Source organism: Cervus canadensis, chromosome 29, assembly GCF_019320065.1.
Source record: "Cervus canadensis isolate Bull #8, Minnesota chromosome 29, ASM1932006v1, whole genome shotgun sequence".
Lineage (NCBI taxonomy): Eukaryota > Metazoa > Chordata > Mammalia > Artiodactyla > Cervidae > Cervus > Cervus canadensis.
In genome coordinates this window covers 11,439,428-11,451,411 of record NC_057414.1, presented here as the reverse complement: position 1 = coordinate 11,451,411, position 11,984 = coordinate 11,439,428, and the positions used below count along the sequence as shown (strand labels likewise).

General features: G+C 43.0%; 2 protein-coding genes and 1 pseudogene across 2 annotated transcripts in view; 2 read left to right on the top strand and 1 right to left on the bottom strand.

Moving 5' to 3' along the window:
* Positions 1 to 1,438: 1,438 nt before the first annotated feature.
* Positions 1,439 to 2,680, top strand: LOC122431442 (upstream-binding factor 1-like protein 1). Its single transcript, XM_043452745.1, has one exon. It carries the CDS (start codon positions 1,451 to 1,453, stop codon positions 2,678 to 2,680), a length of 1,230 nt encoding a protein of 409 aa, XP_043308680.1. The 5' UTR covers positions 1,439 to 1,450.
* A 47-nt stretch (positions 2,681 to 2,727) lies between these two features.
* Positions 2,728 to 4,917, top strand: LOC122431441 (annotated as a pseudogene).
* Positions 4,918 to 7,483: 2,566 nt separating this feature from the next.
* Positions 7,484 to 11,984, bottom strand: part of LOC122431440 (tripartite motif-containing protein 43B-like) — a 5,970-nt gene continuing 1,469 nt past the window's right edge. The window contains exons 3-6 of the mRNA XM_043452744.1: positions 10,609 to 10,839; positions 9,907 to 9,929; positions 9,053 to 9,150; positions 7,484 to 7,983 (exon numbers count right to left, since the gene is read on the bottom strand). Coding sequence (XP_043308679.1) covers positions 7,484 to 7,983; positions 9,053 to 9,150; positions 9,907 to 9,929; positions 10,609 to 10,839 — 852 coding nt within the window. The remainder of the gene's footprint in view (positions 7,984 to 9,052; positions 9,151 to 9,906; positions 9,930 to 10,608; positions 10,840 to 11,984) is intronic.

Sequence of the window (11,984 nt, the reverse complement as noted above, 5' to 3'; positions counted from 1 at the left end):
TAGACCTATATATATATAATATATATATATATATATATAAAGACCTATAAAATATAGACCTATATAAAAATATAGGCCTATATATATATAAAGAGAGAGCAAATAGGTATAATATACAGAAGAGTTAGACTGCCCTAAAATTATTTTGTGATCCCCTGTTCATCAATCCCCCACCGTAAACCTCTGAAACCACTATCATCACCATGTGTGTTCAGGTGTGTCAAACTCTATGCTACCCCATGGACTGTAACCTGCCAGGCTCCTCTGTCATGGAATTTTCCCAGGCAAGAATAATGGAGTGGGTTGCCATTTCCCCCTCCAGGGGATCTTCTCGACCTAGGGATCGAACTGGCATCTTTGCATCTCTTGGATTGGCAGGTGTACTTGATTCTTTACCACTAGTGCCACTTGGGAAGATCAAACTCCTGAAAATGACAAGTTATTTCACCATCTCCATACTTTTGTTTTTCTAGAATGCCTTACAGTTGGACTCATGAAATACATATTCTTTTCAGATTAGCTTCTTTCACTTAGTGATATGTATTCAGGTATACTCCATGTCTCTTTCTAGCTTCATCTCTCATTTCTTTTCAGCAGTGAATAATGTTCCATTGTCTGTAGGTAGTGTAGTTTCTTTATCCAGTCACCTATCTAAAGACATGTTGGTTGCTTTCAAGTTTTGACAATTATGAACAAAGCTGCTAAAGCATCTCTGTGCAGTTTTTTTTTTTTTTTACAAGTACAGGTTTACAGCCAATTTGGTTAAATACAAAGAAATATGATTACTGAATAATATTAAGAGGATATTTAGTTTTATAAGAAGGTTCCCTATTATTGTTCAGAATGCCTGCATCATTGTGCATTCCCATTAACAATGAATCAAAGTTTCTGTTTTTCCAAATTCTCTCCAGGATTTGGTAATGTCACTGTTTGGGATTTTGGACATTCCAATACATGTACCATGGTATCTCATTGGTATTTTAAAGTCCTTTCCTTTTCAGGAATTTTAATTTTTTAAATTTTGTTTCATTTTCACTTATTATTTGCCCCCTGAGGGGGGAACCGGTCTTTTGTTTTGTTCATTTGTATGTAAAACAACCTGTGGTAAGACTGATTGGAAAGCATGTTGGGAAGGTGCCTGAGGATTTTTAATTATGCAAAAGAAGCTTCATAAGGTTCAATAAGAGTCTCAACTCAAAGGTTGGGCCAGTTTTCATTTACATTCTTCAGGGTAAATGAAATGATAGAAAGGATATATCTCAAGTGGGGTATGCTTCTCTCATGTATCACATAGGAGAACTTTCCTTTTCTTTCTCCACAGAAAGATAGAATTGCACACTGCAAGACTTCAGAAATAACTCACCTGCTGAATCTTGGGAGTGACGAAGCTGAAAATTCTGCTGAGGTGTCTGAACTGCTGGGACCATTGAAGTGTCCCAAAGACCTAGAAATGACGATGCCTAAAAGTCAAGATGACTGGTCCAAGGAAGACATTGTGCAGTTACTGGAATGTATGGAGAAAAACATTCCATCCAATGACAGGCATACATTCAAAACAACTCAGTCAGTGATGGACTGGGGTAAAGTAGCTTTTAAAGATTTTTCTGGGGAAATGTGCAAACTCAAATGGTTAGAGGTTTCCTATAACTTGAGAAAGTTTCGCACTTTGAAAGAATTAGTCCTGGAAGCTAAGGAAAATGTTAACAATTCCAAAAGCAGAAAACACAAGAAACATCCTGATCTACCCAAGAAGCCCCTGACAGCTTACCTCCGTTTTTTTAAAGAGATGAGACCTCAGTACCTCCAAAAACACCCCAAAATGAGCAACCAGGAGCTGACCAAGGTTCTGTCTGAGGAATACAGGAAGCTGCCGGAACAGCTCAAGCTGAAATACCTTAAAGATTTCCAGAAAGAGAAACAGGAGTTTCTGGAGAAAATGGCTCTGTTCAGAGAACAGCACCCTGATCTAGTCCAGAACTCCAAGAAACCCTATGTCCCCAAAAGAAGTCAAAGCAAAGTGCCAAAGAAGATTCAGGAAAATGTGCAAAAAGTAAAATCTCCTTCAGAAAACAAATTATCCATGGAAAGGAAATTCCACGGAGAGCCCAAGAAGCCCCCGATGAATGGCTATCACAAGTTCCACCAGGATCTCTGGTCAAGCAGGGAGCTGAAAGTGATTCCCCCGAGGGAGCGCATGGTGGAGATCAGTAGACGCTGGCAGCGGGTCCCCCAGGACCAGAAGGAGCTTTATAAGAAGCAGGCAGAGGAACTGCAGACACAGTACAAGGTGGACCTTGATCTCTGGCTCAGGACTCTGTCTCCTGAAGAATACACTGCCTACAGAGAGGCGACCTGTGCTAAGCGTAAGAACATGAGCGTGACGGGGGACCCAAACCTGAAGATTAGAAGGATGGATCTGCAGTCCCCATCATCAGGAAATTCTCCAGGAAGGCTTAGAGAGGACCCGGGGCTTCAGGCTGCAGAGTTAGCATCATCAGACACGATTGGAGAACATTCTCCTGCTTCAGGGAGATCAGAAGAAAATGAGGAAGATGCAGAGGAGGATGCCACTAACTCCTCAGACCAGTGCAGAGAAGATGAAGACTGTGAATTTGAAAGCAGTGGGGATGAAGATGAAGATTGTAATGGTGAGAGCACTGTCTCTAACTTGCCTTCCTAAGGGGTCTCCTCTGACTCAGACTCCAAAATTCATTTTTTATCCCTTAAATGGTGGAACAAAGGACTTTCCAGCAAAACTCTAGGGAATCTATGTCAAAGGGAGTGTGGAGTCTCCTCTTTGCCTGTTTCCTTCCCTCTTTTCCTTCATTCCTTCTTTCTCTCTTTCCTTTCCCTTTCTCCTCCATCTAAAGGAGGACAGGTTGGGAAGAAGAGAACTTGAGAAGTATTCACTGCATCAAGTCATATACATGAGAGGAGTGGACACTGCTGGGAGAATAACTGTAAATACGAACTAGCGTTGCTCCAACCTCCAATACCACCCACCCCTCCTCCTGTGAACCAGGATATATTTGAAAATCTGTTTAAGGTTGATGCCCTCTCATTATTCTTTCTGTTTTTCCCCCTAAAAGTTCCTGGCTTCTTTCATTTTTTGTTTTCATGAAAACTTGCATTTACTAAATAGTTGCATCTTTTATATACGCAAAAATAGGTTTGAGTGTTAATTTTGTTGCTAGAAATCTTAGAGGTTTATTTTACTGTTCATAACTGTGTTTCTCAGTAAACAATTATAATACCAGAAATAATGATGATATTTACACTTGTTATACCTGAAATTTATTTCACACTATGTCTTGCCATATGTCTGAAGTGATGTTTATAGTGAAGCTATGTTATTGTCCTGATTATGACTTTAAAGCTAATGCTCCAAAGCATTAAGGCAGGGTTTCCACTGATGATGCCTGGAGGCTGAGTAGTGGTACCTGGAGTCTTGGGCTTCAAGGAGCACTTCAGCCCTGTGCATGCACTGCTTGAAGGCCATGTTCTCCTTAAAGCCACTGCAACCCACTGAAGCCCAAACGCACCTGCAGCTTGGCTCCCTGCTCTGCCTTCACACTGAGAACAGAGAGCAGGCAAGTAGCCATCTGGAGAGGGCAGGCTGACAACCCAGCAAAACCCGCTGTTTCAAAGATGCTAAATCTGAAGCAGCAAGGCTTTTGTCTGAATTATGCTGTCAAGAGACGTCCATTGATTCAAGAAAGTCGCTGCTGTGAGAAGCAACCTAGATCTCACCGCCGAGCCTGTCCTGGAACTGAAGCTTGGTCGTCCAGGTTACACGACTGCACACACTTGAGAAGGACCCCATGTCAGCCTGCTACCTCCTGCGTGTGGGGCCGGGAACGCCCGGGTGGTGGGATCTGAGTACACACGGGTGCTGTTCCTGCTCAGCAAGGGATGTGGCTGCTGTTGCAGGAAGTCCACCCACTGTTGACCCTCGGTGAACAGATAATAGAACACCCACAAGGGAACCCCACTCAGAAAGGCTCTGTGTATTTTCTTCCTGGTGCTCCAGTTAGGTGCTCTGATGCCAGCCAGATAAAGAGTAAGGAGCAGCAACAGCAGTGCATCTAGACCATCACCACACTGTGCTCGAAGAGATCCTGCTGATCCTGCAGATCCAGCAAACCCGCCGACCTCTTCCACCCGTTTCCCAAGGAGCACGCATGCGCACTTGTCAACGTGGAGACTGTGACGCACTCCATGCAAGCTAGCTACCAAGAGAAGGCGCAGAAGCACGCAGACTTGTCCTCTTGCGGCTGGAGAAGCTTAAGATGCTCGATTGCAGCCCGTCCTGTCCTCCTTCCAAATAATCCTGCATGAGTACCCCGGCACGTGCAGGCTGGGCAGAGGATACGGGCCGCTGGGCTGCAGGAGATCTCCCAGGTCTGTTGGCTGCGCCGGCAATGTGACCCCCGCCTTCCCACCCTCCTAGCCACACAGCTCAGCTGCGTACCCTGCCGGGCCTGGCCTGTGTCTCTGCCAACGGCATGGACAGTGCTGAAGCCCAGTTCACCACAGCTTTGAGGCTCACCAGTGACTGGGAGCTGTGGGCCTTCATCGTCACCAACCTGGTGAGCGGGTGTATAAAGGAAGGAAACAGACACCCAGAGGGAACTGAACAGTTCGCTGGAGAGGGTCAGTCCAGACCACAGCCTGGCTGCCAGCTCCTACTACCTCTGAGTGTGTGGCTTTTCTACCTGGGTGTGCTCTTCTCCTTCCTCCAGAGCCAATACAAGGAGGTCAGACACGCTCTCCATCATGTTTATCTATGTTTAAGCCTTTCTTTGCTTCTAGGGCATTTTGTATGTAGAGCCGATTAAATAAGAACCTTAACAGTTAACATCTGTCTTGATATGAAAGTGCTTGTAGTGACCATTCTGTTATCTGTATACATGTAAAGTTAGGGATAAGCTCTCAAGTGTGCAGTTAGAAATTCAGTCTGTGCCTGGGTGCTCAGACACTCAGTTGTGTCCAACTTGTGACCCTGTGGACTGTAGCCTATGAGGATCCTCTGGAATTTTTCAGGAAGAATACTGGAGTGGGTTGCTTTTTCCTCCTCCAGGTGATCCAGGGATCGAACCCATGTCTCCTGCACTGGCAAGTGGATTCTTTACCACTGGGCCACCTGGGAAGCCCCCTGCCAAAATTCAGTACTTGATATTTAATATTCCACTCTAGCTTCACGGAGGCCATCCCAAGTGTACATGCATGTGTACATTTGTGTGAACTTTGAGCCTTTTCTTCACCTTTCAGTTATGTAAAGCTGTCGTAAATACCATCCGATGAGTCCCAGTTCAGTGCCTCACAGTTTTTTAATCATAAGAATTTAAAACAGACAGCAAGCAAGCCCCCAGGGAGCCATTACAGCTAGTCTCATACAGCTAAAGTGAAGTGAAAGTCGCTCAGTCATGTCTGACTCTTTGCGACCCCGTGGACTGTAGCACGCCAGGCTTCCCTATCCTTCACTATCTCCTGGAGTTTGCTCAAATTCATGTCCATTGAGTCATGTTTGGCAAGCTGTCTTTTAATGGGTTTATAATGTCTTATGTTTTTAGCAGACTGTATCTGCAGCTGGTGCTTTTAATTAGGGAAAAAATTGTAAATGCAAAATATTGTTTAAAAGACATAACCATAGAACACAACTTCTCACTTGTGGATTTTTTTCTGTGTGTTCCAAGTAAGATAACTTGAAGCAGCCATTGAAAAAATAAAATGAAGTACTCCCCACCCCCGCCCCCCCGCCCCGATTCTTGTAGGTGCTTTTGGTGTTGTGGTAAATAGAAAAACACACTTTCATTCTCATGGCTATGAGGTAATATCTGTACTTAAATGAATTCTAAATGGTTGAAATGCTGAATGTATTTGGAAAACCATGCTGCAAATTATATAATTTGCTTCTCTGCCCAATATGAAATTTGTAAAATTAGCGCCAAAGACATGATTCTTTTTATTTCAAATAGCAGGTAATATAGGAGACTCTAGCTACTAAGATGTAGTAAGATTTATTGAAGAAGAAAAGTTAAAATTTTACGTAACCTCCTCCTTCTGCCTCTGTAACTCCGCTTGCCCCTTGCAAAGTCTAGATCACGTAGGTCACATAGTCTTAGAAAGTGGGGACTTGCAATACTAGGAAATGGAGTTTATCTCACTCACCTTGTCCTGCTCTTTGCAGTCATCCAACCCCTGCAACCCTGCTTAATCATGCCTGTCCAGGTCAGACATCCCCCTCCCCATGTTGACCATTATTCCTGCGCGTGAAACCCCTAGTTTAAACCAGCCTATTAACAGCTAGTGTTGCCCACTACAGTCTGTCTATAAAAACTCTGTAACCCCTTTGTTCTGGGCTCAGAGCTTGGAGTGTTAACTCCTCTGGACCCGCCGGTGTAATAAATCTGATTCTCCAACTCTCCCAGTGTGGTGCTTGTTTCTCGAGTGCTGGTTTTGGCAACATTTCAACATGAGCTAGAGAGTAAGTTTAAGTAACCAGTATTGAAAAACTTATCAATATATATTTAGAAAGTATCTTTAGTGCTAGAAATACAATGGTGAATATGTAATTCAGTGTGGGGCAAAAATATTTAAATAAAAGAAAAAGTGCTCTATTGTATGATTGGAAAATGGGAACAGACAATGCTCCCATCCCATCCTTCATGCCCAGGTGATAATCCTAAATCCTAATATAAAAGTGTAACATACCACCAGTATGATTGCAATGCCCACAGTCACCCCCACACTTATAATATCTACACTTAACAGAACCTCCAACATACAAATACACTTAAGCTCAATGTGTGTAATCTAATTAGTTTTTGACATCCACTTTTAAATCCTGAAAGCTTAAACTTTTAGACTCTAGTCCCTAACTTTTACTGCAAAACTCCTTTCCAATCAGGAGTATTTATTTATTAATTTCTTCAGGCAAAGATTTGTCCAGTGCCCCTCATGAAGCACTTTCTTTTTATTATTGTACAAGAAAAGGACCTGCTAATTCTGGATTCTCTGAAAGAAATGCTTATCCCAGTCTCCAGGGTCAGTGGAGATTTCCCTGCAAATCGGTTTTCTCCTGGAGGGTGAATAGATGTGTAGGACAGAGTAGTTTGTGAGGAAGGAGAAGAAGGTTGGAGGCTGACCTGGATCTGGTTAGGGACCAGGTCTGTCCATGTTGTTTAAGCCCTGGGGGGCAGGAAATGGGAAGCACAAGGTCATATTTTGTTGAGTCCAGCAAGCTCACAACACAGGTGAATATATTTCATATATTCCAGACAAATGGCTATAAAGGAAAATTTCACTGTCAAGATGATAGTAGAAACCAACAAAAGTTTGCAGTTGACACCTGCTTTATAACACAGCAGTAAAAAGGAGGCTCCATTACAGTAGAAAGAGCCTAAAGACAATGAAGGATTCTTTTGCAGCTCCCACAGAGAAGGAGTCCTGAGCATCCTATCTGGGCCGTGACTCAGCCTCCTCACCTGTGGCCAGTGCAGATGAAGGGCCTGACAGGGAAAGTGAACACACCATCATAGTATCTCCAAAGGAGGGAGTGCTTGGTAACATCCACAAAACTAATACTCCCACTGCCACAATCAATGAACACCCCAACCCTGCCCAGAGGTCTCTCTATGTACAGAGGCGTGGTGGGGGCGGTGGTCCAGAGTTGGTAATGGTCATCCTGCTTCATACACAGAAGGAGAAACTTGTCCCTGTTGGACTCGTCCAGTATGCCATCATCCTTCCTTATCCAGGAATCCTTACAGACGCCTACAGCCCAGTCCCAAGAGCTGTCCATGAGCATCTCCCAGTACTGTTCGCCAGAGGTGAAGCTCTGGGCTCCCCATGCAGCAAAATACTTCCATGTTCCACCATCCAAAGATGCATGGAGGCTGGGATGTTCATACGTCAGACGTCTTGCATCATCGAACAGCCTGATGTGCTGACTGCTTACTTCCTTATTGAAAGAAAAGTTGACTGTGGAGAGATGAGAGAAAATGATAGTCAAAATGAATATTAAAATAAAATGATCTATGAGAGAAGAGGGTTTATCTAGAGTCTCACTGGGTGAAAAGTCTTAAGGTTATTAGAAATGTACTTTTAACTGGAAAACATTGAATTCAAACGTTGCCAGGATATCTGCCAAGGAAATAGATTATTAGTTACCATGGAAAAAACTGCTTAAAAACTCAGAGATTGTAAACAATAGGGAGTTCATGTCTACTTCTGGCTGGGTACTTTTTATTACATCTAAAAGACTGGACAACAGGCATTGATCATCTCCAAGATCATGACAGTATATCTTACCTCCACCTCCATTACTCCTGCTGAAGAGAAAAAAAAATACATTGTAGAATAGAGAATTGGTGATCATTCTTCCATTTCAGTTAAATTAGCAAATGGACATTGAGGAAACAAAACCTAAGGATGGTTTCTTAAAAGTGATTTCCTTATAGACTTTTTTCTGCTTTTGATCTTCGGTTCCAGCCTAAGGTCTAGTCTTCCACTTCCTGACAAGTCACCCTCCAGGAGGAGGTTTATCATGGAGCTCTGTGGGGCCCATCCACCAACCATTTATTTGCTTCCCTGTGGTTTCCATAATTTTGAGGCTTATATGTTTTTCCAGATTATATCAATGGGAAAACATATTATACATTCAATTGCTAAGAAACTTCCTCTATGTAACTACACTTAGACTCTGAAACTGGAATATCCTGGATTAATAACCAGTTTTCAGTGAACAACTGACATGGTACATGATGATATTTCTAGGGACCCAGGAGCCATTTTTGGAGTATGTCCGTTTCTTCATTATACAGATTATTCAAATTTATAAGTAATCGATGAGGCATGAATCGCGTCAGCCCCTGCACCAGCCTGTGTGTATCCTGTAGAGGATTTTCGTGACTCTGTGATCGCACATGTCTGTACCTGCCTATTTGCAGGCTGTTCTGCACAGGCTGAGAGATGAAGAGGGAAAGACTGTCTGCAGAAACCAACACTGAGGGACCCTGCAGGGAAGACGCACCGGTGGGGTGACGCTCACCCCGGAAGCGGTGGAGCCAGTGCATCAGCCCGGCCACGGGTCGCGCAGGGAGTTCTGGGAGCAGAGGCTGAGGCACGTGTAGCTGTGCTGGCTCACCCCTGTAAGAGGAAGATGCGGGTCATCCTTCTGCTGCCCAGGGCTTCTTGAACACAGCCTTTACGATAAGACAGCATCCTTCAGCTCAACATTCTTCATCTAAATCCTTTTCGCCACAAGCATGGGATAGGATCAGGCTCTTCTTGGGACATTTTTTTCTCATTTTTCTCATGGTCTGTTTTCACCCCCTTTCCCCAGAGGTACTTACTTTTCTCACCTAATGCCTGGAAATACTAGTCCTTGAGCTTCAACATGTTTATGATCTTGAAATTTTAAATCAGTAAAAACTGGCCTTTTGGAAAAGTCTGCTTTGGGCATGGCAACACTTACCTCCCTCAGCCACAGGAGCAAAATATGCTATTAATTACTTCCATTCAAGTGTAACAGGAAATTATATTCAACAAAACAGACACGGATATGTGTGTGTTAAGTTGTGTCCAATTCTGTGTGACCCTATGGACTGTAGCCTGCCAGGCTTCTCTGTCCATGGGATTCTCCAGGCAAGAATACTGGACTGGGTTGCCATGCCCTCTTCCAGGGGATCTTCCCAACTCAGGGATCGAGCCTGCACCTCTTGTGTCTCCTGCATTGGCAGGCGGGTTCTTTACCACTAGCACCACCTGGGAAGCCCCATAGATACATATACACACAAGTAATGTAGTATGTCTGACACGCTACATGTTCCCTTTGCTAAATGCAGCTTGATCTCTTACACAGCCTTCACAGTGCCATCATCAGCATCGAAAGATCAGACTTACCATTTCAGTTTGTCTCCCAATTCCTGTCAAAAATAAAATAAGGAAACATAAGACTAGACCTCTTCATAAATAGCCAACCAATATTTGTGTCGGGAAAACCAGAAAAGTTCTTATCACCACCATGAGGAAACAGTGGGGAAACCCATTGTCTTTTTTCTCCCCAAAGGGAATTGGCACAGCTTGTTGAGAGAATCCAAATTCTAGATAAATTAAGAAATTCGGAGGGAGAAGAAGAGAGAGAAAGTACAAGGGTAGTGACTGGACAACCCTCAGCTCTCTGTAAATTGATGTTTCCTAGGGCTTGTCCTAAAAGCTTAATATGCCCCAAACTAAAGGCAACTCAAACCTGGGATATTCCAACAGGAGGTGAAAATTTATGAATGTATCTAAAATTTCTCCCATTGCCCAACTGGAGATCAAAACATTGAATGGCAGTACAAAAGTTGTTCCTTTCTGGTTTTTACAGAATCAATTTACAAAAGATTTTGAGAAGGGAATATTCCCTGAGGAGTCTCCATCATCACAATTCTGCAAAGCTTGCTCAATCATGATTTGCATGAGTAGCACTTTCTCTATAATATTTCCCACTAGGAGAGACTCCAACCTTAGGATGCAAGAGATGAAAGAATAGACCCCTGGTACCATTAATGGGCATCGAAGGTGTGAGCTTCAGATAATACATTTTCAGCCCTCGGTCCTTACCTGGAGCAGCTCCACATTTGGTTTATAGGACATTTTCTTGAATTCTATGTATATTATTTTGAGATCTGTCTTCTTTCCACTCAGTTCCTTTTGTCTCTTTGTGATTTGCTTATAAATCTTTTGGCCTTCTTTTGTAATAAACCCTTTGTAGTAATTTTCTCCCTCCTGAAGAATTGGAGTTACCATCTGATAAGTTTTCCTAATCATGTCTCCATGTCCATTCACGTAAAACTGTTGGGAGAGGGGTTTCAACAGCATTTAGTTTGCTCTGACTCATTCTGTCTACCAAGAAGCTACATCCATCTTAAAGTCATATCTTCCCTCTTCTCAGAAATCGTCTTTCCTTCACTTATTTTCCATGATTTTTGACTAGGTCAAGAGTCAAGCCCACCCTTTTCTCAAATAACTTCCATCCATTTCATACAGATGTTTCTGAAACATCTGAAGAAAATCTTTTCATGGGTCATTTCTTTCATATGCCTCCTAACAAATCTGAAAGACCCGTGCAAGCAATTGAAATCTATGGGTAATTCATGCATCATGTGCAGTATCCTGATTTCAATGTTAAGAAGTAAACTGATGTCTCATCTCAAACCTCCCAAACTCCCTAGCCTGACTTCTCTCTGAGCAGCTATGTTCTATTTTACCCTCGGGGTTGGTATCCTAAGGAAAGATCTTCAGATTTTCATCTACTGCCCTCAAACAGATGCTCATCCTCCCAGTCCTTTCTTTCTCCCCTCCTTTTCTCTACAAGCAGGTTCTGTAAGGTCACAGGCTCCTACCCACGTTGTTTAGAAGGGCATTCATCCTCATTCCGTTGCATATTCCTTCCCAGTATTGATGAATTCACTCTCTCACTCTTTATCTGTTTCTCTTTATTCCTTTCCCTCCTGAGGTTTTTCTTTAACATGTCACATTTTTTGCTTACTCGCTAGCTGTTACTCTTCACCATGATATTCACACCCCTCACATTGCAGTTCAATTTCCTTTGTGTCCACCCGAGCTCATGCACTAATCAGATTGAAAATACCTGTGTTTCTCAATAATATGTCCCTTACTTTCTAGAATGCATGACTTACACAGAAATCTGTGCCTGAAATAACCCAGGAGTTTTTAAATGCCCCCTTGATCTTCAGAATGAGAACTGATCTTAAACCTGAGAAATTTCCCTGAGATCCTGAGTCCCGGGTGTGGAGTTGTCCACGTCCCATCCTGTGTCTCCATCTTAGCAATTGTGCCACGTGCTTCTAATGGATCTTTTGCTGTAGTTCCTGATCCATTAGATTCCAAAAAGCCCAAGAGGCTTGGGAATGTAGGTTGAAATGGTACATGGAATATTATTCTAGATAGTGTTCAACCCATTCTCTGAATTTTTT

Excerpts from the sequence above, each read along its gene's own strand:
- LOC122431442 (XM_043452745.1), top strand. The coding sequence starts at position 1,451 with ATGACGATGCCTAAAAGTCAAGATGACTGGTCCAAGGAAGACATTGTG.